The 25,084-nt window shown below is 43.6% G+C and overlaps 2 protein-coding genes across 3 annotated transcripts; one reads left to right on the forward strand and one right to left on the reverse strand.

Moving 5' to 3' along the window:
* Positions 1-2,868: 2,868 nt before the first annotated feature.
* Positions 2,869-9,991, reverse strand: CETN2 (centrin 2). Its single transcript, XM_080991346.1, has 5 exons — positions 9,833-9,991; positions 7,558-7,716; positions 5,750-5,878; positions 5,035-5,172; positions 2,869-3,718 (listed from the first exon to the last, which is right to left on the reverse strand). The coding sequence occupies exons 1-5, from the start codon at positions 9,833-9,835 to the stop codon at positions 3,629-3,631; spliced, it is 519 nt and encodes a 172-aa protein (XP_080847472.1). The 5' UTR covers positions 9,836-9,991; the 3' UTR covers positions 2,869-3,628.
* A 214-nt stretch (positions 9,992-10,205) lies between these two features.
* On the forward strand, positions 10,206-20,480 carry NSDHL (NAD(P) dependent 3-beta-hydroxysteroid dehydrogenase NSDHL). Of its 2 annotated transcripts, none has more exons than XM_080991313.1 (8): positions 10,206-10,296; positions 10,984-11,082; positions 11,415-11,576; positions 12,624-12,770; positions 15,099-15,227; positions 15,854-15,996; positions 17,499-17,601; positions 19,094-20,480. In XM_080991313.1, the coding sequence occupies exons 2-8, from the start codon at positions 11,062-11,064 to the stop codon at positions 19,424-19,426; spliced, it is 1,038 nt and encodes a 345-aa protein (XP_080847439.1). In that variant the 5' UTR covers positions 10,206-10,296; positions 10,984-11,061; the 3' UTR covers positions 19,427-20,480. The 2 variants fall into 2 exon arrangements, with proteins under 2 accessions (XP_080847439.1, XP_080847438.1); XM_080991312.1 differs by having other exon boundaries at positions 10,254-10,364.
* The last annotated feature ends 4,604 nt before the right edge of the window (positions 20,481-25,084 follow it).

Raw genomic sequence — 25,084 nt, forward strand, 5'->3', positions numbered from 1 at the left:
ATTTGGAAATGTGTTTTATTAATCTCCATTGATCAATAATTTATAGAAATGACTCTTTTTTTCTATTAACTTTAAAATATTATTGGTTTTGGTGGGGGGAGACTCAAACACAGAGGAAAGTGTTTGCCTCTACATAAGGTAAAGGTAAAGGGACCCCTGACCATTATGTCCAGTCGTAGCCAACTCTGGGGTTGCAGCGCTCATCTTGCTTTATTGGCCGAGGGAGCCGGTGTACAGCTTCTGGGTCATGTGGCCAGCATGACTAAGCCGCTTCTGGCGAACCAGAGCAGCACATGGAAACACCGTTTACCTTCCTGCCAGAGCAGTACCTATTTATCTACTTGCACTTTGACGTGCTTTTGAACTGCTAGGTTGGCAGGAGCAGGGACCAAGCAACAGGGGCTCACCCCATCGCAGGAATTCAAACCGCCAACCTTCTGATCGGCAAGTCCTAGGCTCTGTGGTTTAACCCACAGCGCCACCTGCGTCCCGTTGCCTCTACATAGTTCCATCCTTATTTCAGACATCGTGATATATTGATATATCACAATGTTTAGCTGGTGATATGTCACAATATTGAAAACCAGACATCGCCCAGCCCTAACTGAAGTCTGTGTCCTTGGAAATATACTGTTCTTACTTTTTGACATGCCTGGTGGCTTGGGAAGACTTATTGTGTTGCTGTGCTGGATTGTTTTTAAATATAATATTGAATTGTGGTTATTCTTAATGATTTTGTACTGGTTATTTATATACCCTTTGTGAATTTCTTCTTTAAGAAGCATGTTATAAATATTTTATAGAGCAAGGCCCCATCTGCACTATTCATTTAAAGCAGTATCATACCACTTTTAAAGGGCATGGCTTTCCCCAAAGAATTGGGAACTGTTAGGAGTGCTATGAGTTGTTAGGTGACATCTGTTCCCACCACAGAACTACAATTCTCAGGTCCAAGGAAAGAGTGATTTATTGTTAAACTGCTTTGGGATTTCTATATGGTGTAAAGTTGTCTTATAAAAACACTTGATTTCCCTCAAAGTCAACACCAAGATATACCATTGTAACCAACAGAAAGATATTATTGTTTACAATTAATTTCTGAAACATGAGTTGTGGTTTCATTAAGAGCTTCCCATTCAGTATAATGGGTCAGAATGTCCCACAGAAATGGGATATATGAATGCCTAGTCAGTATGTTGGCATGTGGCTTCTAGCACGCTAGCCATGATTGTGACCACCCCTACAGGTTATTTTGTGTGGTTTCTCAGAAAATAAGGGAATTAGCTGCACGAGAGCAGAGTTAGCAGATAATCACCATTACGGAGTAGGGACTTGTCCTTTCATGCAGTTTACTCCTGCGCTGACAGCTTTTGACAGTTCATGCTATGCAATGTTTTGAAAAGTGAATCAAGTTCAGGTTGTGTGTTTGGGTTGGGTACCCTCACTAGATACCTGAAGGAGTATCACAACCCACATCATTCAGCCTGGACACTGAGGTTCACTTCCAAGGATCTTCTGGAGGTTGCAAAAAGTGAGGTTGCTGGGAATCAGGCAGAGGGCCTTCTCAGCAGTGGCGCCCTATGAAATGCCCTCCCATCAGATGTCAAGGAGATAAAGAACTACCCAACTTTTGGAAGACGTCAGAAGGCAGCCCTGTATTGGGAAGTTTTTAGTGTTTGATATTTTATTATTTTTAATATTTTGCTGAAAGTCACCCAGCCAGATGATTGGGGTATAAATCATCATCATCATCACTAGATATCTCACTTTGAAAATGGTAGGTTTGGTCTTTTGAATGACGTCTTGCACACATGCCCTAACAAATGGATTAAGGAGTTTTTACTTTCGGTGTTTTTGTAACAATCTTCATTAGAAAAGCTGCCTAGGTTCCTCAAGTCCTGTCACCCTCCGTAATTCATTTAGTTCCCAATTTTCTTGCATCTGAACACACTGCAACATGTATGTATTCTAATGAGATTTCTATTAGAGCCGCAACAAATGAGACGGGGATTCAGCACTGCGTGTAGTTATATCTGGCTTTGACCTGGGGCCCATGACCACCCAAAAAATGAAATAGGGGTGCCTCTTTGGTGGAACTGATCAGGAGTGTGACCCTGAGGTGACAGGAGTGGTGGGGCATTTGATTTAAACCCATAAAAGCAAGAGCATAAATCTCTGTTTTGCTGATAAATATCCTGGCTGTAGCTTCAGTCTCCTGATATCCAGAGTGCTGAGGTTAAATTTTTCATTTCCATAGGAGAATTGTAAATTACAAACACACACACACACACACACACACACACACACGCACACCCTTTATGGTCTGCTGATTTTTTTCATTTGACTTCAAACGTATGAGTTCCTACCTTAATATTGTATTAAATTAATAAATTAATAGTGGCCCAGATGTTTGAGCTGCTGGCTGAGATAGCACTTTGTGGGACCTGGGAGTACAAGCTATGCAGTCAGCACAGGCAGTGGAAAATGGGCTTTCTTTCCCTCCATGATCTGCTGAATAGTTGTAACATACCAAAACAAAAAAACAAAAACAAAAAAAAAACACACCAAAAAATCCCAACCACCCAATGCATAGTGGTGAGATGGGCTTAGCATAGCCTTTACCTCTTAGATTCCAGAGTGTGAGCCACTAATGAGTTTTTAGTTGAGGGTACAGAAAGTAAAGACTTATGACAAGAGAAACAGGGCAGGAAACTCCATAGGAAATCCATTTCCTGCTCTTGCAATGATTGGATGTACAATCCAACACTGGGTGAGAGCCTTCCCACTGCAGCATCAGCAACAGGATAATTAACTGGAGGTGCCCCCTGCCATCTGCCAATGTAATGTGTAATAAAGAATACAGACAACTTTGCTGTCATGAACTATTTTATGTCATCTTTTAAATTTCAGCAGCACAAACCATAAGCATTTGGAAGAACTGTTACAGGCTCTTTCCAGCCAATTCAGGGATTCAAAACACACCAATTTTACATTCAATGCTTTTTGAAAAAGTGTAAAGGCTAATAAGTAAGTACACTGTTTTCTTTTAAATCAAGGCTTAAATACTGCAGGCACTGTATTTTAACCTCAACATCCAGAATCAAGTCACCTCCTAGAAGGCAGGGAACGACCAATGTGGAGTAGGTGCAGAAGCAGAACTGGAGCTATCCACTCTTTGGCATCTTTTCACTTTGGCAAGTACCAAGAGCCATACAATGCAAGCTTCCGATAATTAAAACAAGTTTTTAAAAAGAAACATCCTTGTTTCTGAGAATACCTAAATTGTCTCTGCCAAAAATAAAATAAAAAAATACTTCCTTGCATGTAAGTCCAGTGTGCAAGTACACAACCTCCTTCAAAAGGCAGCTCAACCAAGGAAGCCACTTCACATTACTGTTGGAAATATAAAAGATGGATCTGAAGCACAACATTAGGAGATGGTGGTGATGGAGTCAATAGAGAAGGCCATGAGCATAAAAAATGTGAGGGGTATCTCACAAAGCTAGTGAGATCTGGGCTGCTGCTGATCCCTTCCAGAACAAGCACCACGGAGGTCAAACTCAGGTAACAAAACCATGATGAGATTAAAAAACAAAACAAAAACCGCACACACAAGATGCCAAGCATCTCAGTAAAGGCTGGTCTTCTTCATGATTCGTAAGAACTCTTGCTCATTGACCTCTCCATCTCCATCCCGATCAGCTTCATCAATCATTTCCTGAAACATGACAAAGAATCAAAGGCCAAACCCAGTGAGTTAAATGATGGTTGTGGAAGGGAAGGAAGAGGCATCTTCTTCTTGCAATAGGTTTCCAAAGGGGACTGAAAATACACTTTTGCCTTTGGCACTCATTCTGCCTCAAAATACATCAGTTTGTTCACCAGCAGCTTTTCATCTAACATACTGTTACCTAAGCATCCTAGGAATTCAGTTTGGGGAGATCCCTTTAGAACACTTGACAGTTTGCCTGGGAGTGTAGCATCTTGAATAAATTGTTAGACAAACTTCACTACATTAATCATAATCAACTTCAGTTCATTTACAAATAAGCTGAACTTCACCAATACCAGTAGTTGCAGAACACTATAGTTTCTTTCTCTTGAAAGCAAAAACACCCATTTATTCCTAATAATAATAATAATTTGTAAATAGGGTTTCCATCATATGCATTGGTTCAACACTTATCCTTTTAACAGCAGCATAAAACATGGAGATTAAACAGGTAGTTTTTCCTGACATGGTGATAGTGGGAAAATATTCATCAGTTATTTTCAGCATGTCAGGCTGTTGTTAAAGGCACAGGATTGGGTCAGTACAAAAAGTGACATCCTTATCAGATTTTTATGCCAACCTTCTTTCAAGGACATATCCCACACACCCCTCAAAAAAATCTTCATATGCTTTAGTCTTCAAGACAATGACTGGATGAAAATCACACTGTAAGCTTTGTGAATGAGTGGGTTTCCCCAGTCAAAGTCCAACACTAACTAACTGCTATACCACAAAGGCTCTCAATAAAAAGGACATGTCCTTCTTCCTTTTAGGTAGACAAGGTGTTGAATACTCTACTTAGGTGAATCAGTCGTGCCAGGGGAATTCCTCAGACTGCTTGTTGCAGGTAACTGTAACAATTCTTTTGAAAGTCCCCAAAGTATTGCAAGAGCTGATGGGGAAAGCAGCACCCCACCTCTTTCAAATATTAACATCATAAGAAGACCACTCCTGGATCAGAACAAGGTCCATCCAGTTCAATTTCCCCAAAGCAGCAAATCAGGTGTTCCCATGAAACCTACAAAAAGGACATGAATGTGATAGCCCTTCCCCTACTGTTGCCTGCCTGCAGGTTTTAAGAATCGTACTACCATTGAAAGCGAAGGTTCCATTTAGCTCCAACTTAAGTACAAATTTGTGATGCTTGACAGGCTACAGAATTTGAATGCAGGTGATTCAGAGCACTCTTAGTAAATGCAAGCTTGCTAAATCACTACATTGAGTGGCTTAAGCATGCATGCAAACAGACACACAGTCCAAACCTGTAGCTCCTCGTCTGTAAGATTCTCCCCCAGTTCTTTGGCCACACGTTTGAGGTTTTTGAAAGAGATTTTGCCAGTTTCGTCATCATCAAACAGCTTGAAGGCTTTCAGAATCTCTTCTTTTGAATCTTTTTCAGCCTTATTTTTTTGATAAAGATAAGTAAAATAGTAACATTTCAGACATTTGTTTGTTACACATGAAAACAACCAGCTATTGAAATGGCAAACTGCTATAACTTTTCTACCCGTGAAAGAAATATAAATATAACAAAAAGTAAATTAAAGAACTGCCACCAAAATTCTGGGTATAATTATATAGCCACATTACTGCAGATGCAAGGTTTAACAAATAAGAGAGAGAGAGTACTTCATCCTTTTAGGGCACGCTCTATCCTCATTTGGTTGTGGTGAATGAATAGACCTCTGTAAGAGGACTTTTATTTTATTTCAAAGAATCCAACCACTGCTATCCAATCAATAAAGGCCAGAGACTGACATCTATGTGGCTTTCCCAGTCACCTTAAAAGCAATTGATGTAAGCAAATGTGGATCTCCCACACACCCCAGAATTGGTGCCTTACAACAGGACAGAGTCTCACTTCCATCACAATTTTAGCACACACAGATGCAAATATCATAACAAGGTCCCTTTAGCCCTCCCTCATAGACTTCAGAAAACGGCCAGATTTTGTGGCAGCTGTTTAGATCAACCTACCATTTTCTGGGTCATCACTCCTAAGAAGTCATGGTAAGTAATCTTTCCAGTTCCTTCCTTGTCAATGTCTAAGATCATTTTCTTGATCTCATCTTTCTTAGGTTCAAACCCGAGTGCTCTCATGGCAACCTGCAAACAATGGAAACAGACTGGCATCTCAGCAGGAAAAGGAATAGTAAATACCTCAACTGTACACCATAGAAGCAGAATTTCTGCATCTGAGTCAAAGACTATATATTTGCATTCTTGTCAGCAGACTTTGAGATGTACTAGTGTCAAGACTATGGGTAGGAAAGGAAAGTAAATTTGTCTTAATGGTGTAACTTTGACAGAGCTCCCTTGCTGTTAACATACTTAGTGGTCAATACTGAGAATATCCACTGCTACACAAGGTAGGAATGGAACTGGGAATGGAGCATACTGGGTCATCTGAACTGGCATTATAACAATGTACTCCTCCAAAAGTCTGGAGAGAAGGCAAATCACTCATGCAACTCTTCATTGGATAAGCAAACAACCCAATACCACTCAAAAACTAGAACAAAATTATTTGCTATTTTTTTACCTCCAGATAAGATAGAGAGAAGCAATTCCTGGCAAACTAAGGATAATTTTTCTCAATGGCAACAACACTAACAATGCAAATAGATTCCAGGCCAGGAAACCCAAAGCCTCACACAAAGAATCTTCATCTTCCAAGATAACAATCAAGTCTAGAAAATCTAGAAACCTGTGCTCTTTTTTAACATCTCTGCTCTCTTAAAAGCTGAAATCTTCCTATGAGATTATGAATGGTAGTGATGGCCAAGGAGCCCTGTGCTTGCCCCAGAAGCCTGATTCTCTCTGCTTCCTGATATTCCATCCCAGTCTCCCAAGAGAAAATAACCTCGTATTGGAGACCGGGATGAGGTCACACAAAGTGGAAGTGGAAGTCTCAATAATAGGAGAGACTCCTGGATTGAGTAAAGACAATGCCAGCACAGTGACACTAGCAGTATCTTCTGCCATCAGGAATCACAGAGATTACAATACTTCCAAGTATTCTATTTTGTACTGTTGAAAGGTTGAAGATGGAAGTATCCTCCTGTAGCTCCTAACAAGAAGTAATCCTTTGTATACCCATGGTATAAAGATAGGATGAAAATTTGTAAAGGCACATGTCTGTAACAAAGACACTTGACTCCATTAAATGAAATCTGAACAACAAGACCATTCTAAGACAAATCTGGACGCCACTGAGTTTTTCAGACTGTATTTACTTTAGCTGCTGAATTTGTCATTCAGGGGGAAAGGTTAACCTTATACTCTTTATCTCCTGTTTATTCCAGTCCTTTTAGATTCCCTCATTGAAATATCACCTCTTGGGTATTTTCCCAATACAAATAAAGCCACAGGCAAAAGTAGGATGGAGTAGACAAAAGTAGTATAATGAAGAACAATGGAATAGAATGACACTACCCTTCTCCAGTAGCCACCCTATCACTTTAGTTCAGACTTCAACAACCTGGTACCTTCCAGATGTTTTGGACTACAGCTCTCATTGGCTAAAGCAGTGTTTCCCAAACTTGGGTCTCCAGCTGTGTGTAGACTACAATTCCCATAATCCCTAGCTAGCAGGACCAGTGGTCAGGGATGATGGGAGTCGTAGTCCAATAACAGCTGGAGACCCAGGTTTGGGAAACACTGGGCTAAAGTCAGCTCCACAAAGTATAATCCTCTATATGTTTACTTAGAAGTAAGCTCCGCTGGCTCAATGGGCCTTATGATTACAACCTTAAGACACATTTCAGTCATGTTTTTCTGCTTGCCTTCAACTCTTTCACATCAATGTTCCCAGTGCCATCAGTATCAAACAGATCAAAGGCCTCCCGAATCTCCTGTTTCTGCTCTTCAGTGAGCTCAGTCTTGGGAGCTGCCTTCTTCCTCTGAGGTGGAGCCCCCACTGGTGCTTTCTTGTAGCTGGAGGCCTTAAAACATATATCAAAGACCAAAAAGAAAAAAGAAAAAGATAACATTAAAACACAAGTACATGATTTTAATCTTCCTGAACATTTAGGAGACATTAGTCAACCAAATGAATGAATGAATATTTCAGAATTCCAAACAAATGATCACATTTGTGTACCGTCTTCCCTGAAAGGAGCTCAAAGCATGGAATTCTTGTTCTACCCCATTTGAGATAAGGTGAGGTTGAGGTAGACAAATGCCAAGTAGTGTCTCTCATTCCTCAACAGGAAATTAAAGATTGATTTCCTACATTTAAGGGCAACGCTTTAAAACCTGGCTATTTACAGCACAGAAGAATTACAAAGATTATGATTTCCAAGAGTACATGAATGACTATGGGTGAACTAGAAACTCCTGGTCAAATCTTGGTTCTTCCATAAACAGCCTAAGTAAACTGTTATGTTTGGTTGTTGTTGTAAGGATCATCAAGGTGAGTGTTGCTTCTACTGAACATTATAAATCACTATTTACTTATTAAGTGTCAGGAATGCAAAATTGTTCGGGAGAAGCCATAACAGTTAAATAGGTTTTCACAGTACAATTCCATGCAAGCTTGCTCAAAATTAAGTCTCACTGGGATCAAAGTGTATTTAGGACAGCAGTCCAAAGGGGCAGTGTTTATTTAAAGTATTTTAACCTGCCTTTCAAGGCATCTGGCCTTCACAAGGCAGCTTACATGACTCTAAAACACATTAAAATATACTTCCCCCATCCATTCACGCAAAAAGGGAGAGAAACCAGAAGCAGCTGAAGATTTATTCAAGCACAGCAGAATTCAGTTAAATGCAGGCTTTAAAAGAACAACAGCCCTGAAGACCATTTACGTAAGACCAGCCAAGAGGGGGCTGGCAAAGAAAACATCAGGGGCTTTCCAGTTGAATACCCTACCCCATTTATTTTAAAATTGTAAACAGCCCTGGGTGCCTTGGCAGAAATGCAACGAACACACTTTGAAGCCATACATATTTCCCTGGACAGGTAGTTCCAAAGTGTGGGGCTACCACTGAAGAAACTGTATCCTTAGCACCCACCAGCCTGACAGCTTTTGCTGGCAGGCCAGAGGGCAGAACCTCTGATGCTGATAATAAAGCTTGGACAGCCTCACACAAGTGTAGGTGACCCTTCAGATAACATGGATGCAGTCCTATGCTGACTGTGGGTAGTTTGGCTGTCATCCACAGGTTGGGGGATTCCCCACCACCCAGTACATCAATCCTGTTTCTAACTGAAATGGTCAAACTGCTTCAACTGTCTTGCTACCAAGTGCCTATGCTGGATTATAGGGGTGTAGAAGCCTTTGGCCCTCCAGCTGTTGCTGAGCTACAACTCCCACCACCCCTGACCGTTGACTATGCTTGCTGGGGCTGATGGCAGTTGTAGCTCAGCAACATCTGCCCCCGCAAAGGCTTCCCACATCTGGATTACAGAGATGAATGCTGCTTCATGCCAAAACTAAAGCAACCCCGCCCCTCCGCCGCCATCAACACCTCGCTCCACTTAGGAAGTTTGCTTATGAGAGAGCAGGTAGGCTTCTCCCTTACATCATACATTTCTATGCACAGGGATTTAAATATAGACAGAAAACCATTATAATAATGAATTTGAAGGCCACCAGGAGCTGTCCCTACTGGTGCAGCGGCCCAGAAGGATTTACTACCTTTGGGAGAGGCTGACCCTCAGCACAGCCTCCGAAAAAACAAGCACCTCGAGATGTTCACCACCCCCCCATCAACAAACAAAAAAGGAGGGGACAACCCTCGAGTCCATCACAAGGACCTAGACCAGACATCTTTGGACTATAACTCTCAGCATCCCTAGCGAGCAGGGGCAATGGTCAGGGATTGGGAGTTGTAGTCCAGCTACTCCTGAGGACTCCAAAATTGAGAAAGGCTGACCTAAACTATGACGCCAACCTGGGCTTTCACTTGCATAAATTAACATAGGAATAAACAAATCTGCATGACGGTTGCCTTCCCTGCGAGGGAGGCGGGGTTTAACGGCCCTTCTCCACTAAGCCGCGCCGGCCTCTCCCTTCACTTCCTCCTCCCCACCCGCTTAAGTCATAACCGCACTGACCATCCCGAGCCGGGACCGTCGGAAGCCGAGCCGGTCCTGAGGCGGCAGGAGGCGTGGGAAGAACAACAGAAAAAAAAAACCGCGGCGAGCTCAACTGTCACCACAACAGCGGTCCCTCTCAATATCGCGGCTCCCTATTGGCTCCTCTCCTCACGCGGTGGTGTGGAAGCAACCGCTCTCGCGATTGGCCGGCGAGTCGGGGGCGCGCGGGGGCTGTTATCCAACCCCACTTGGCTGAACTATATGCCGACGAGCCCTGCAAGGCGGGGCTTCGGTTGGCAGAGCCCGATTGGATCGAAATTGGAGAGACGCAGAGCCAATGGGAGAACGGTCCAGCTCTCGGCCGATTATCGGCATAGGGGCGGGGAGCGTGGTGCCGCGCGGGAAGGAGGAGCTAAACGGGAGAGCGGGTAGTGATTGGAGGGATGCAGAGGTGGGCGTGGTCCAGCAGCAGCAACAACAGCGTAAGTGGGAGTAAGCGCTGCATCTTCGTGACGTGCGGCAGGTTCGGTCTGTTGGGGGGCGCCTGCAGGTAAGAGCAAGCTGTTGTCCCTGTGGGAAGTGGAAGATGCGGGGCCTGAAAGCCTGGGTTTTAAATTGTGTTTGCATTTGTTAAGCTGATTTTTATTAGTTCTTGGTTTTCTTTAATATCGCGAGCGTTTAATGCTTGCATTTTTATTTTTATTTTGCTTTGTGAACTGGGGAGTTCCTCTTATTAAATCAATATAATAATGAATATATAAGCAAGCGGGCAGTGTTGCTTTCTAATAGTGGAGGCTACCTTTCAACTTCATTGTTCTAATTAGCCATCTTGCGGCAGTGAGTTGCAAAAGCTGTGTTGTGTAAAGAAGTACACTCTTGCAAAATCATCTTATGGTGGGACTAACTGGTGGGACTTTGCTGTCCTAAATGTGGCGTTAGTGGCTAACTTAGATGGCTTTTAAAAATAGACTTATGACAGATTTAGAGAGGCAAGTATTGGGTTGTATTGGTGTTGACTAGTCAAATGTGTGATACATGCTGACAAAATCTTACTTCTGTTAAAGAGAGTAGAGCAGGCTTGGAATTTTTATCTTAGTCAGTTGGCAATCCTACTTATGTGAGATGAAAATGGTAGGCCTCTTGTTTGATTCACATATGTATTTCAACAGGAAAGAAAGTTTTGGAGTCACTGTGTTCATTGGGTGCTTCCTTAGAGTTTGCTACAAAGTCATCCATAGCTCCCAAAGATGGCAACTCGACTAAGACAGGTAAGCTGGTTTGTGTTCTTTATTGATAACTTGATTTTTCAAGGCAAAGTATTCTCACAAAACAGCTTATAATAGGCTACTGTAAATGCATTTCTTTTTCTTTTTTCAAAAAGCATCTCTTAAGATGTTTCACCACATTTGTTTTCTATGCATCTTCTGTAAAGTAGCGCTGTTTTTCATTGCTTGGTTTTCTCATTGCTTGTGGCTGTTGTTCAGTGAATAATTTCCTGATGCTCTTTGCTCATTCCCAAGAATCATGCATGCAAACTCACATGTATTCAGCAATGCATTGGTCCCTGCTGATGTACCCTACCCTTTGCTTTTCTTTACAGTCCAGAAGGAAATGCACTGTGATTGGTGGCTCAGGGTTCCTGGGTCAGCACATGGTACAAAGTCTGCTAGAGAAAGGCTACACAGTTAATGTGTTCGATGTCCGTGCGGGCTTTAAGAACAGCAAGGTGCAGTTCTTCCTAGGTGATCTCTGCAACAAAAAGGTATGAGCCAAAACTACAGCTGTGCACACAGAAGCAAAGAGATGTCGGCACGCTGCTGCATCTTGTTCATGCTTCAGATTTGGAGATCTTTGGTCTGCTTGGCACTGCTTAAGGTGACCAGTGTTCTTTTTGGAAGACATATACATAAGGATGCAAGTGTGTTTAAAACTAGTGGGATGAAGAAGTATGATTCACCCTATTAATGCCTGTTGCTGACCAATTACTGCACCCGTGTGACTGAGCTATTGGGTAGCTCAAGCCCATAGCCAAATGATAAAACTACCCTTGGAGTTCTGTTTGACCATTTTTTTTAAAAATGCATGCAAGTGTGAACAATTTGAAGGGAAGTGCACACACATTTCCACCACTCTGGGTGATCCCAAAGATCAGGCATAAGCAAACTCGGCCCTCCAGATGTTTTAAGACTACAATTCCCACCATCCCTGACCACTGGTCCTGTTAGCTAGGGATGATGGGAGTTGTAGTCCCAAAATATCTGGAGGGCCAAGTTTCCCTATGACTGCCAAAGATGATTCTGTCCCTAATCTAGTGAAGACAGCTATCCCCTGCCTGCCTGCTTTCTTACAACCAGACATGAGGGTGACCTGGCTGTCAGCTTCTTCAGTTTCAGTGTTGCCATTGTAGAGCTCAGCATGGAGAAGGATGTAAGCAAACCTAGAAATAGTAGGCTCTACCTGTCATTGGTTCTGGCTCCACCTATTGTTAGCCTCCTGCCCAATGGGCAGCAGAGCAGACCACTGCCCTAATCTGTGAGGTGTCATGGTATTTGAGTCTCTGCACTAAAGCTTCCTTTTTTTAACTCTCCTCATGGAGCTGTGCTTGAAAGTCTGCCCTTAGACTATGGATGTGGAACACTCCTCCCAATGTTATAGGTTTGCAGCTCCCATTATTCCTGACCACTGGCCAGGTTGGTGCAGGTTGAAACCCAACAACATCTGGAGGTTCATCATCTCTGCCTTAGACCCAGTTGTGGCTGTTGTGATTCTCCAGGTAGGTTGATTCTAACCTCCTCTTCTGTGCCTCCAGGATCTGCTTCCAGCTTTACAGGGGGTGACTGTTGTGTTTCACTGTGCCTCACCGTCACCTTCCAGCCACAACAGAGATCTTTTCTACAAAGTCAATTATTTGGGGACCAAAGCAGTCATTGAGGCTTGCAAGGAAGCTGGTGTCGAAGTAAGTGCAGAACTGGAACTTAAAGCAACTTGAATGAACCTGGTCAAGTTTTGTGGCTGCGTGCACATATAACACTAAATCCTTCAGCATATTGCCCTTCAGCAAAAGTTGTTAGTGGTTAGCTCACAGATGAGCAAGCAATCTATGGTTTGTTTCTCCAAAGTTTTCTTTTTGCAGTTCTTGTTTTGTGCCTTTGTACCTTGGTGAGAGACGCGGGTGGCGCTGTGGGTTAAACCACAGAGCCTAGGACTTGCCGATCTGAAGGTCGGCGGTTCGAATCCCCGCGATGACGGGGTGAGCTCCCGTTGCTCAGTCCCTGCTCCTGTCAACCTAGCAGTTCGAAAGCACGTCAAAGTGCAAGTAGATAAATAGGTACCGCTGCGGCGGGAAGGTAAACGGCGTTTCCGTGTGCTGCTCTGGTTCGCCAGAAGCGGCTTAGTCATGCTGGCCACATGACCCGGAAGCTGTACGCCAGCTCCCTTGGCCAATAGAGCGAGATGACCGCCGCAACCCCAGAGTTGGTCACGACTGGACCTAATGGTCAGGGGTCCCTTTACCTTTACCTTACCTTGGTGAGCACCTGGGATTGGGATGCCCCAACAAACCATGGTTAAACAGGGCTGTTGGTTTGGACATAATGAGCTATGGTTAAAACAAGCCATGGGTCATAAGCCAACAACAAACCCTGGCTTCATGTTGTGGCTTGCTAAGCAGAAAAGATAGCACGGTTAGTATGCTGTGCTGATCTGGGCTCACACATTCAAGCAAACCATTGGTAGGCTAAACAAACCATGATGCAGTGTTGTGTGTGTACCATGGTTGTGAGTACCGTTACTGAAAATGTGCAGGCAGACAGTAATCAGGGTTGGTTTTGATCAGTGATGTGGGCTTTCTGGAAAATGTTTGAATTGGAATTTTGTCTTCAAGAGCCTACTTACTTACAGTATCTATTTAGCAGCCAACAACAACTAGACACTTGTATCAAAGAGGGCAATAAAGTATAAGAGTAAAATAAAGCTCGGCTGTAGCATTCAAAATGGAGCTAAACCAAGAGAACAAATATTTCAAAACGGTACAAATTATTTTCTGCCAATCAAAAATAGTTGAACTGAAATAATTTGATGGGGCGGGGAATAAATTTCTGCTAGTGTGATTTAAAGAGCTAAATCAAAGTGTTACTTAATATCACAAGACATGATAACTTATTAGCATTTTTCTTACATTATTTAGATTTTGAAGGGGTGGGGAGACAGCTCTAAAAATAATCACTCTGCCTCAAAAGCTGCATGCAAATATATGTGGGATAGTCTCCTGAAAAAATAAATTGCTACTTTGATTATAAATGTGAGGGATATTATAAACATTTTTTAATCTGGCCAATTCATTTCGTGTGTGGTAGGGGGGGAATTTACCAACGCTGATCTCAGTGGGCTATAGTGCATATAGGAGGTATTTTGTTCTCCCTTGGGTGGTTTCTTTCAAGTTGCAGGGGCGCCAACAAATCCTTGTGCACCTTGGTAGCCAGCTAGAGGAAGAGAACAGTGTCCCTTTGACATTACCCTGATCTCAAGACCCGGCAGAACAGAGAGGGAGGGATGAGCTTTGGCTTTCCTCTGTAACTGAGAAAAGTGATGGGAGCTTGTTCCCGTTGTGATAAGCAAACACTTGGAAAGACCAGGAAGTCCTTACACCTCACTCAAATATTTCCAAATCTCAGTGCAGCTTCTAAGAGAGTCCCATATCTCTGAAGTCAGCCTGGCAGCACAGAAACCCCTTGTGGTTCCATGTCAGGATTCTCCTTGATTCTGTACTCTCCACAGAGGAAAAATGCACTTGCCAGTGGCATGCTGGTGGGTGCGTTTGTGGATCCTTGATTTCTCAGTGTGTCCATGAAACCCATTGGACTAGGAGGCTAAGGGAGTATGTCGGAATTCCCTTGCACCATCCATGCATGCCAGTACAGAGTGCCCTCCTTCACACAACACATAACTTATAGGACTTTTGACCACTAGATAGATTTAAAAGGGGTATTGGACAAATTCACGGGTGGTGAATGGGTGTTTCGGTGACTACCAGCAACCATGGAATGTCCAGTCTACCTTTGAATACTACCTGCTGGCTGGAAATGGCAGAAAAGGGCTGTTTCCTTCATGGCTCACTGCTATGCTCCCTGGAAGCCCCTGGTTGGCCACTGTGGGAAACGAAATGCTGGACAAGATGGGCATTTGCCCAGATCCGGTAGGAGTATTACATTTTTGCAGTTCTTGCCAAAGCATTCCGTGTATAACGCCATGTATTGTGCTTCTCCCCCCCCCCTTCCTGTTGCAGAAACTGGTGTTGACTAGCAGTGCCAGTGTGGTCTTCGAGGGCACAGATATTAAGCACGGAACTGAAGATCTCCCCTACGCAAAGAAACCCATTGACTACTATACAGAAACCAAGATTCTGCAGGAGAAGGTCTGGATGTCCTCTGTTTCGCTGCTGCTACTAGGCTAACAGATCCTATACGTGCTAAACAACATAGGGAGCCGTATCCAATGTAGGCTCTATCCAAGTGACTCAATGGTATACATGTTCCATTGGTGAACTGTGTTGTGCTAGTGAGATGTTGCTACACAAGAGAATGCGCAAGCAGGTTGCTGCTAACTTCCTTGCACTATAGATTGCGCAATCTGGTGTGCAACGAGTTTCTGCTAATGCAACTGTCATGTTGGATTCCTGTGCAATGTTACAATTCACCCATCTGCTAGTGCAAGAGCCCTTGTACTAGCAGAAAGAGAATGTTGGCTACAGCCAACAATCTCCTGTCTATTTTAAAAGAAAAGCAGAACGACCACGAAGTGTGAAATCGTTCTGTTTGGAGTTCCAGGCATTCCATTCCTCCTCCCACCATGTTGTCATTCTTTTACCTCTCTGTCCATCTTTGTGGGGCTGTTTTTACCATATCTGCAAAACTTAAGGATACCTCAAGTCTATTGAAACCTCCCTCTTGGGTAAGGTGACACTGACTACCCCATTTTAGATGTCCAGTGTATTTAGAAGGCTCTGAGCATTGATAGATAGCGCAGGCTTTTCTCTTGTAGGAGGTGCTGAGCGCCAACGACCCAGAGAGGAATTTCTTCACCACTGCTATTCGTCCCCATGGCATCTTTGGCCCACAAGACCCTCACCTGGTTCCTGTCATTATCCAAGCAGCCAAGAGTGGCAAGATGAAGTTCATGATTGGGTAAGGAAAGTCCAGCCCCTTGAAAGTTTTAACTGCTCTGAATTTTGCATCCTGCTTTTATGACTGGTCCAGCTGAAACATGTAAGGAGCCTGCATCACCATCATCTGTTTGAATGCTGCCCTCTTATTTATTTCTTTTCAGCAGCTTTTTACCTCTTTTTGGGCGGCTCTCACAAAGATTGTTGCAACAAGCGTAGATTTTTGCAGCATCAAAAGATTTACATAATTACAAAAATGTAAGTAATCATGAACCGTAAATGTAAGCTTGTCAATGAGTATAGAATAGCGTCAAACAGTCTCCACATAATTCATAATGTCTAATGATAAAGATGTAAAAACATAAAGCCAATAACAGCAGAAATGAAGCATCTCAAAAATTAAATCTTGACCCCAACATAAACTCCTGAAAAGGACTCCGCCCAGGCATCCTGAGCAGCAAGGTCCTGCAGGGCTCACAGGTAAGGTGGTCTTTGGCCTCTTCAGCAGTAAGAGCAGCTTTCATTGCTGGAGTCAGTCATTGCCCTGCCCTGCCAGACCAGGTGGAAATAGGTCAGCAAAGCAGGGAGCAGGTCTTGCAGGAATCAGAGTAAAGGTGACTGAGCTTCTGGACCCAGTTAGGCGTGATGCTGTGTTGGGCTTTATTGGATGTGAAATGCCTATGAAAAGAAACGTCCTGCTACTATACAGTGGTACCTTGGGTTACATACGCTTCAGGTTACAGACTCCACTAACCCAGAAATAGTACCTCGGGTTAAGAACTTTGCTTCAGGAAGAGAACAGAAATCATGCTCCAGCGGCGCAGCAACAGCAGGAGCCCCATTAGCTAAAGTGGTGCTTCAGGTTAAGAACAGTTTCAGGTTAAGAACGGACCTCCAGAACGAATTAAGTACTTAACCCGAGGTACCACTGTACTTTATTTAAGCTGATTTTGAAGATTTAGACAATAATTTTCAGTGTGACGTTTCCCAACGCAGGTTATGTCCAAGTCAGTAATACACAAAATCCCACAAATTGGCCATTATGTGGGTGTGCACATAACCCAGCAGTTCTTTAGATGGTGGATGGAGGCCAGTGGATTCTTCCCTTCAGCTCTGCAGTCCCAGCACAACCATCATTTGGAGCCAAGTGATGTTTCTCACATGGAAGAGAAAGGGATGCTCCCTTCAGCTCCTCCTCCTCTGGCTGGTGGGTGGTGCCAAGCTGGCCTTTCCCTTGACATGATGCTCTTCCTGGACTGCAGTAAACCCTATGGTAAATAGGAGGTTAAGTGGGGACTGCAGTATTTTTGACAGGACCACAGCAGGGGAGGTTAGACTCTCCACACTCAAGCTGCTACTTGGTCTCACTGCAACTCCAATGTACTTTCAAAGCAAAACAAAACAAACTTGCATGCTAATTGCATCCTAACAGCTAGCACCCCATCTATCTTGGCTCTCTGTTTCCAAGAGTTTTTTCCTTGCATGTTGGTGTTAACCTTCAACTTCTTCCTTTTCTCTGCACAGAGATGGAAAGAACTTGGTGGATTTTACCTTTGTGGAAAATGTGGTCCATGGGCACATGCTGGCTGCAGAGCAACTTGAGAGAGACACTCCCCTGTGTGGAAAGGTGGGTCCTCCTTTTTCTCTGTAAAGGAATGCAGCTGCTACCTCATTTTATGTTATGTCGTTTCTTGTAAAATGGTTTTCTTTCCTGACCTGGATGTTCGGAAGTTCACAGCAGAGTCAAAAGTTAAGCCCAGGTACCTAATATAGTTAAGAGGAAATGAAACCTAAAAATCTAAGACGGAAAAGAAAAGCTCAACAGGTATTCATAATGGAGGGTTAAACAGGACTCCTCTAGCCTTTGGATTGGCTAATAGTTTGGAAAGGGAAATAGAACTTTTGTGGCTAAGAGAAGCTGGTAAACAGAGATAAGTTGGTTGAACTGAAATGTAACATTAAGAGCTGGAACACTGGAGTGTTTTACAAGATGGTTGGAGCTCTATAGAGAAATAAGCTAGGAGAATGCTGCAGATAAGCTGATCTGAAGGGCAGAAATTGGTAAGTATTGGCTTGGCAAGCAATCTCGTCTACGATCAGCAGGATGTGATTTCCTGGTTTTTATTTTCTTGGATAACTGTCCCTTAAAGGCTCTTTTTTGTAACTTTTTTTTTTTTTTTTTTTTTTTTTTACAAAGAGAAACCTTAACTATGAACCAAATTTGTTTTGGTTTTGGCCCATATTAGTCATGCCTCACCTTGCTACCTTGCCACTATTTGAAGTTGGCTAGGCCAGTTAGCTTCAAAAGGTTAAAGCACCATTGAATGGAGACAGCCAGGACTAGAAAATACCTACTTTGTGGCAGCACTGAGGCAGACAAGAAGGTGGAGCTAGTATTGTTTGTTTGTTTGTTTGTTTGTTTGTATACTGCCCTATACCTGTAGATGTCAGGGTGGTTCACAACATAAAATAACAATCTGAAAAACAGAAAATGCATAATAAGAACAAAACAGCGACAACCCCATAATCCCCCTGATTGGCTTGCCTCCCTTCTCTTTCACGTCACTGGCTACATAGCCTGATATTTCACACTTAAGGGATGAGAGAGGCAGCTTTCTCATAATGCTGGTTGTTGTTTTTTTGCACAAGTCTCATTTGAAATTCCCCAACTGTGATATCCACAGAAGCCGCCCAGAGTGACTGGGACAACCCAGTCAGATGGGCGGGGTACAAATAATAAAATTATTATTACTATGCCCTCACTTGCCAATGTTTTTCCAGAAGCAAACTGATCAGTTCATGATCTCTTACTTTTAGAGCATTGTCTCTCCACTCCTTTAGCTCCGGTGTGGAGAACTTTAAGCCTCCCAAGCGTTGCTGAGCTACAGCTCCCATCAGCCCCAGAAAGCATCGCCAATGGTAGGAGATGATAGGTGCTCCTGAACACCTGTAGAGCAAAAGGTTCCCCATACCTGCTTTAGCTGGAAAGGATCCCAAGGATAGTGTACAAAAACCAGAAGTAGCACAACTGCAGACTTCAGGATTGCAGCTTTAAAGGGGTGACAGGGAAAGGATGATTCTTTACTCTTTGTTTCTTATCTGTTTGTGTTAACTCGCAGGCATTTAACATCACGAACGACGAGCCAATCCTCTTTTGGGAGTTTATGTCGCGCATCCTGACGGGCCTGGACTACGAGGCTCCCAAATACCGCATTCCCTATTGGCTGGCCTATTACTTGGCCTTCCTCCTGTCACTGGTGGTTACGCTGCTGAGCCCCTTCGTCACCGTCCATCCCACCTTCACCCCCATGCGGGTGGCGCTTGCTGGAACGTTCCACTATTACAGCTGTGAGCGGGCCAAAAAGCACATGGGCTACAAGCCACTGGTTAGCCTGGATGAAGCCGTGGCAAAGACTCTCAAGAGCTTCCCCCACCTCCACCGTGCTGCGTAGCTGCCTGGGGCCCATGATAACATCTCCACAATCTCTACAGACTCTGCTTTGGCTGCTCCTGTCTCTCAGTCTGGTTTCCCTAGAACACTTCTTGCAGGAACCCCAGTCTGAATTGATTCTGTTGCCTCAGCTGAGTTGCTGTGACCCAACATCTCTGAAGTGGTGGCTGCACAGGGTGAAACAAAACCTGATCAGTTTGTTAATTCTGCTTGATCAGGCACAGTTTCCCAAGCCTTTACTCGCCTTAACCTTATTCAGAGGGAAGTAAACTGTGAAATACAAGGCTGGGGAGCTTGTGGACTTTCACAGTGGACTCCCCAACTCCTATCAGACCTAGCCAGCATGACCCAATGGTCAGGGATGATGGGAGTTGTAGTCCAGGTGAGCCATAATTTTCCGTACTCTTTTTTCAGGACAGTCACTTTTATGTGTTGGGGAGATCTGTGTGCAAATTCCAGAGGTGGGTAACCCATCTGTATATCTTTAGGTGATAGGAGAAAGCATTTCTCTTTAACCAGGCCTTTGGCTGCTTAACATTCCATGGCCTTTTAAATGTCCTTGTGGGAGGGTGTGTGTGATGGGTTTGTTCTCGTTTTATTATGTATTTCATGTTCTCATTTTGAATTTTTATGCTGTGAGCAGCCCTGTGATCTTTGGGTGAAGGGCGGTATACAAATTTAATTAATAACAATAATATATCGGTCATTGTTAAGGTAAAGGTGGGAAATCTTGAGCTGATATTGCATTACAACTCACATCAGCACCAGCCGGGGGCTCGTAGTCCCAATAACATCAGGACAAAATCAGCATAACCACCCCTTGCTGTAACAAGATTATGTGGGAAATCTGTAAAGATGAGGCATTTGCACTTGTGTACTTAAACTGTGGCCCAAACTTTCTGGAATGTGACTGCACAGGTTCTTTTTCTTAAGACAGCCACTGTACATTTGTCCAGCAGATGGGAAGAGTTTGCTTACATACTAAAAGGCAAAATGTATTTCAGTGCAATTGCCAATAAAGTACACTGGGATATTCTGTTCTGGAAGTATCTAAATCTTGAGACAGTTTCTGCCTTCCTGAAATACGTAAAATGCATGTTGGGGTGTGTGAATCTATGTTCATTGATAAATTGAAAAAGGGTATATGTAATGTGAATGAGCATTGTGGCCAGTGTATCTCCTGCCTTCACGTTCCACAGTGAGAACCGCTTATAAGCTTCCCATTAGAAAATGATTTCGGTAATGAGAACCTTTGGATGCAACATCAGCTTCTGCCTCTAGGTGGTGCTCGCTTGCCATAGTTGCTCTGTGAGTTCCATTGATAAAACTCAGTACAATACAATAGATGCTGATTGTTTCTGAAGTAAAGGCCTCTTGCCAAGTCACATACAATACTGCAGTTAAGCAGGACATTCCCACATTATATCAATAGGGGTTGCAGTCACAGGTTTATCTAGTTTGCTGGCACATTAATGGAGGTGTGAAATCCCACTACTTTATGCTGTCTTCACAGGGCAAGCCTGTACAGCCCTTTGCAAATCAATGTAGTCCTAAGTTCTTAGATGAAAAAGTATCCCTTCAGATGCTTGCGGACCACAGCTCTTCTTATCCTGACCCTGCCCATTAGCTATGCTGACTGTGGCTGATGAGAGCTGGAATCTAACATCTAGAGGGCCTTAGGCTACCTTCCTGGCCTTTAGTGCACAAGAGTTAACTAATGGAAGGTGTGGCCGTCCAGATGTTGCTGGGCTCCACCTCTCATCACCTCCCAACCTTTGGCATTGTTGGCTGGTGCTCATGGGAGTTGGAGTCCCATATCAGCTGCAGGGCCAGTGGTTGTTGTTTAGTCGTTTAGTCGTGTCTGCCTCTTCGTGACCCCATGGACCAGAGCACACCAGGCCCTCCTGTCTTCCACTGCCTCCCGCAGTTTGGTCAAACTCATGCTGGTAGCTTCGAAAACACTGTCCAACCATCTCATCCTCTATTGTCCCCTTCTCCTTGTGCCCTCCATCTTTCCCAACATCAGGGTCTTTTCCAGGGAGTCTTCTCTTCTCATGAGGTGGCCAAAGTATTTGAGCCTCAGCTTCAGGATCTGTCCTTCCAGTGAGCACTCAGGGCTGATTTCCTTAAGAATGGATAGGTTTGATCTTCTTGCTCTCTCTCAAGAGTCTCCTCCATGTTACCCATTCCTGTTGCAGGGAATGGTGAACCTGGCTTGGTACCGAAGCATCAGTGATAAGATACGTTTCCTTATTAGAGCAACCTCAATCTATTTCACCCAAAGCCTTTTGGCTTTAAGCCAGAATAGGCTCTTGTATCCAGAGTGCCCTCTTGTAGCCACAAGTGTTTCTGAAGCTCTCCTTTCTTTTTAAGCAGGTTCGTACCCTGAAGTCACACTTCCTGCAGCATACATTTCAAAGCACATTGCTTCTCCTGAATAATCTAGGGGACTACATTTTGTTAAGGTTTTGTAGGGACTGTAAATAAACAGTTTTTTAAAAAAGAATTTGAGTGTTTAGGTTCAGAGAAGGGAGGGGGGAATTTTTATTCAGTTTGCATTTTAAAGAGAAACCTACCACATTCTTCAAAGCAGTACGTGAACTGAAACGCAGCAATCCTTTCAAAGTTCATCATATAGTTTCCCAGGCCAAGTAATGTGTACAAAACTGGTGAAAATAACATTTTAAAAAGCATTCTATTAGGGGAAATGGTTTTTGGGGAAAAAGTGTTTATTAGGCAAACTTGTGTATACAAAATACATATTTGGAGAAACTTGGACTAAAACTGGTGAATTTGTATGAGGACTTAAAAAAGAATTCAAACTAATGTGGAGAATTGAACTTCAGGTTGGAAAAATGAGAAATGAAAAGAATCTGAAATTGATAGATCTGCCCATCCTTTATTTATATTATAGCACGCCTGAACAAGGAACTACAGAAGGGAGTAACTTCCCATTAGGAAAGCCGGAAGGGGGCATAAGAAGTCCCCTTTGTACACTGATCCAGTTCTCTGGGGTCTAACAACACAGAAGACAAAATATTTGCCAACCTTATTTAGCCCTATAACAACAGAGCTGCCTTGTGTTTCATCGAAGTTATGGGTGATACCTGCTCTGCTTAGGAGTTTGCCAGCCTTTGCCTGTGAATTTTGAGAGGATTCATGCCACCAGGAAGCTTCTGCAGTGTCATAGGCATAGTTGTGAGGTGTGTGGAGAGCCCAGAAGCAAGAAAAGCACCAGTTATGCCTATTTGGGGGGGGGGGGGCAGAATAAGCATTCTTGTAATGCAGATCTCAGAGATCAATGATGATGCATCACATTTGGAAGTGGTTGTGCTAACATTGCGATGGGAGTGCCCAAAATTGTTGCAAAGCATCAGCAGTTATTGTTTTTTAAGGTGCTTACCTGGGTAAAGGTTTGGAAGAAGCATCTGGATTGCCAAAAACAAATGAGTGTGTGGATGGTGTCAAGAAAAAAAAGATAATGTGGAGGTTGCAGTTCCTGTGAACACTTGTCCCCAAGTACTCTCAAAGGGCAAAGAAGCTAATCACAGTAAACCTTGAGGTTTTATGCTTGGGTGAGACTGAAGAATGAGAGAAGGGGGATTGCGGGACTTTATATTTAAGGAATTCCATTCAGTCTTTCCCCATGAGTCAGAGTTACACCAAAGCTCTGTTGTGGCCACACCTGGGTGCAGAAAGGGCAGAGATGGGGCTTGGCCTTTGTTGTGGAAGAATGTGTTGTATCTTTCTCTGCAGGTAGAAATTGGCACAAAACCAACATAATTGCTGCATCCTCCACACCTTGACCTGCTGAGTCCTAGATCAGCACAGCAGTTGCTTGTTTCAGTGTGTTTGTGTTGCCACCCAATACCCATTGTTTTATTTATTTGTTTATTTCATAAAATCTATATACCTCTTGATTGTTAGAAAACAAATACCTCAACTGTTTACAAAAAGAATACTGCAACAAAGGATTGGTAAAAACAATTAAAATGTTCACAACAATTAAAACCAGCAATAAACTAAAAACACATCGGCATTCCAAATATCTGGGTAGGCTTGCCTTTTTTTTTTAAAAAAAAAAAAAAAAAGGTTTTAGCAGCATCAAAAGAGTGCAGTGAAGGCACCTGCCTGATATCAATAGGCAAGCTGTTCCAAAGTGTAGGTGCTACCACACTAAAATATCACTTTCTTACTAGTGTGGAATGGGTATTGTGATAGCTATGTTACCTTCAGTGTTACTGGGAATCACAGGTGGGGACAGTGCTGTTGAGTTCATATCCTGCTTGTGAGCTTCACAAAGGTAATCTGGTTAGAGGGACGTGGATGGCACTGTGGTCTAGACCACTGAGCCTCTTGGGCTTGCCAATCAGAAGGATGGCGGTTTGAATCCCCGCGACGGGGTGAGCTCCCGTTGCTCGGTCCCAGCTCCTGCCAACCTAGCAGTTTGAAAGTACGCCAGTTCAAGTAGATGGCATTTTTTCCATCTCCGTCGTATCAAGCAGTTGGTCCCTTACCTTTCTCACCCTGATCTGGCCACAGTGATCCATGCGATGGTCACCTCCAGGCTTGATTATTGTAACTCGCTCTACGCGGGGCTGCCCTTGAAGCTGACCCAGAAACTCCAGCGGGTGCAGAATGCTGCGGCAAGGCTCCTTACGGGGTCCTTGCCACAGGATCACATTCATCCAGTGCTTTACCAGCTGCACTGGCTCCCGGTGGAGTACAGGTTTAAGATGCTGGTTTTGACCTTTAAAGCCCTACGAGGCCTAGGACCCTCGTACCTAAGGGACCGCCTCTCCTGGTATGCCCTGCGGAGGACCTTAAGGTCCACAAATGACAACACTTTGGAGGTTCCAAGTGGCAAGGTGGTTAGATTGGTCTCAACTAGGGCCAGGGCCTTTTCAGTACTGGTCCTGACTTGGTTGAACGCTCTGTCACAAGAGACTAGGGCCCTGCAGGACTTGACATATTTCCACAGGGCCTGCAAGACAGAGCTGTTCCGCCTGGCCTTTGGTTTGGACTCAGTCTGACCCTTATGTTTCCCTCCCCTTACGTTTTTCATTTATGGGCTACTATTAAAATGAGGCTGCATTTTAAATTGTATTTTAACCCATATTTTAATAAACTGGTTTTTTTTGGGGGGGGTTGTTTGTTTGTTTGTCCCCCCCCCCCCATTATATTTTATTGTAATTTTATTGGTGTTAGCCGCTCTGAGCCTGGCTCTGGCTGGGGAGAGTGGGATATAAATAAAAAAATACTATTATTATATTATTATTAGATAAATAGGTACTGCTGTGGCGGGAAGGTAAATGCCATTTCTGTGTGTTCTGGCACTCTTCAGGGTGTCCTATTGCGCCAGAAGCGGTTTAGTCATGATGGCCACATGACCCGGAAAGCTGTCTGTGGACAAACGCCAGCTCCCTTGGCCTGAAAGAGAGATGAGCACTGCAAGCCCATAGTCACCTTTGACTGGACTTAAGGAGTCATTTTTTTAAATCTGGTTGGACACTGAGAGCAAGATAATTGGGTCACTGGCCTGATTCAGCAGGGCTCTTATGTTCTCTGGGCAGCTTAAAAGTACATTTAAAAACAATATATGGTATCAAGGGAGTGGGAAGCAGCATAAAAATGATTCCGTCTAGTATAAGAAGAAAAA

This window comes from Podarcis pityusensis, assembly GCF_964106645.2.
Source record: "Podarcis pityusensis genome assembly, chromosome: Z".
Taxonomy (NCBI): domain Eukaryota; kingdom Metazoa; phylum Chordata; class Lepidosauria; order Squamata; family Lacertidae; genus Podarcis; species Podarcis pityusensis.

Bases quoted from the DNA above. Each gene is read 5' to 3' on its own strand.
- CETN2 (XM_080991346.1), bottom strand. The intron at 5,879-7,557 runs GCAAGCAGAAAA...CATTGTTTGCAG, and splicing joins TTGATGTGAAAGAGTTGAAG to GTTGCCATGAGAGCACTCGG. The intron at 3,719-5,034 runs GTTTGGACTGTG...GTCATGTTTCAG, and splicing joins TTACAGACGAGGAGCTACAG to GAAATGATTGATGAAGCTGA.
- NSDHL (XM_080991313.1), top strand. From the start codon at position 11,062: ATGGCAACTCGACTAAGACAG. The intron at 12,771-15,098 runs GTAAGTGCAGAA...TTCCTGTTGCAG, and splicing joins GCAAGGAAGCTGGTGTCGAA to AAACTGGTGTTGACTAGCAG. The intron at 15,228-15,853 runs GTCTGGATGTCC...TTTCTCTTGTAG, and splicing joins CCAAGATTCTGCAGGAGAAG to GAGGTGCTGAGCGCCAACGA.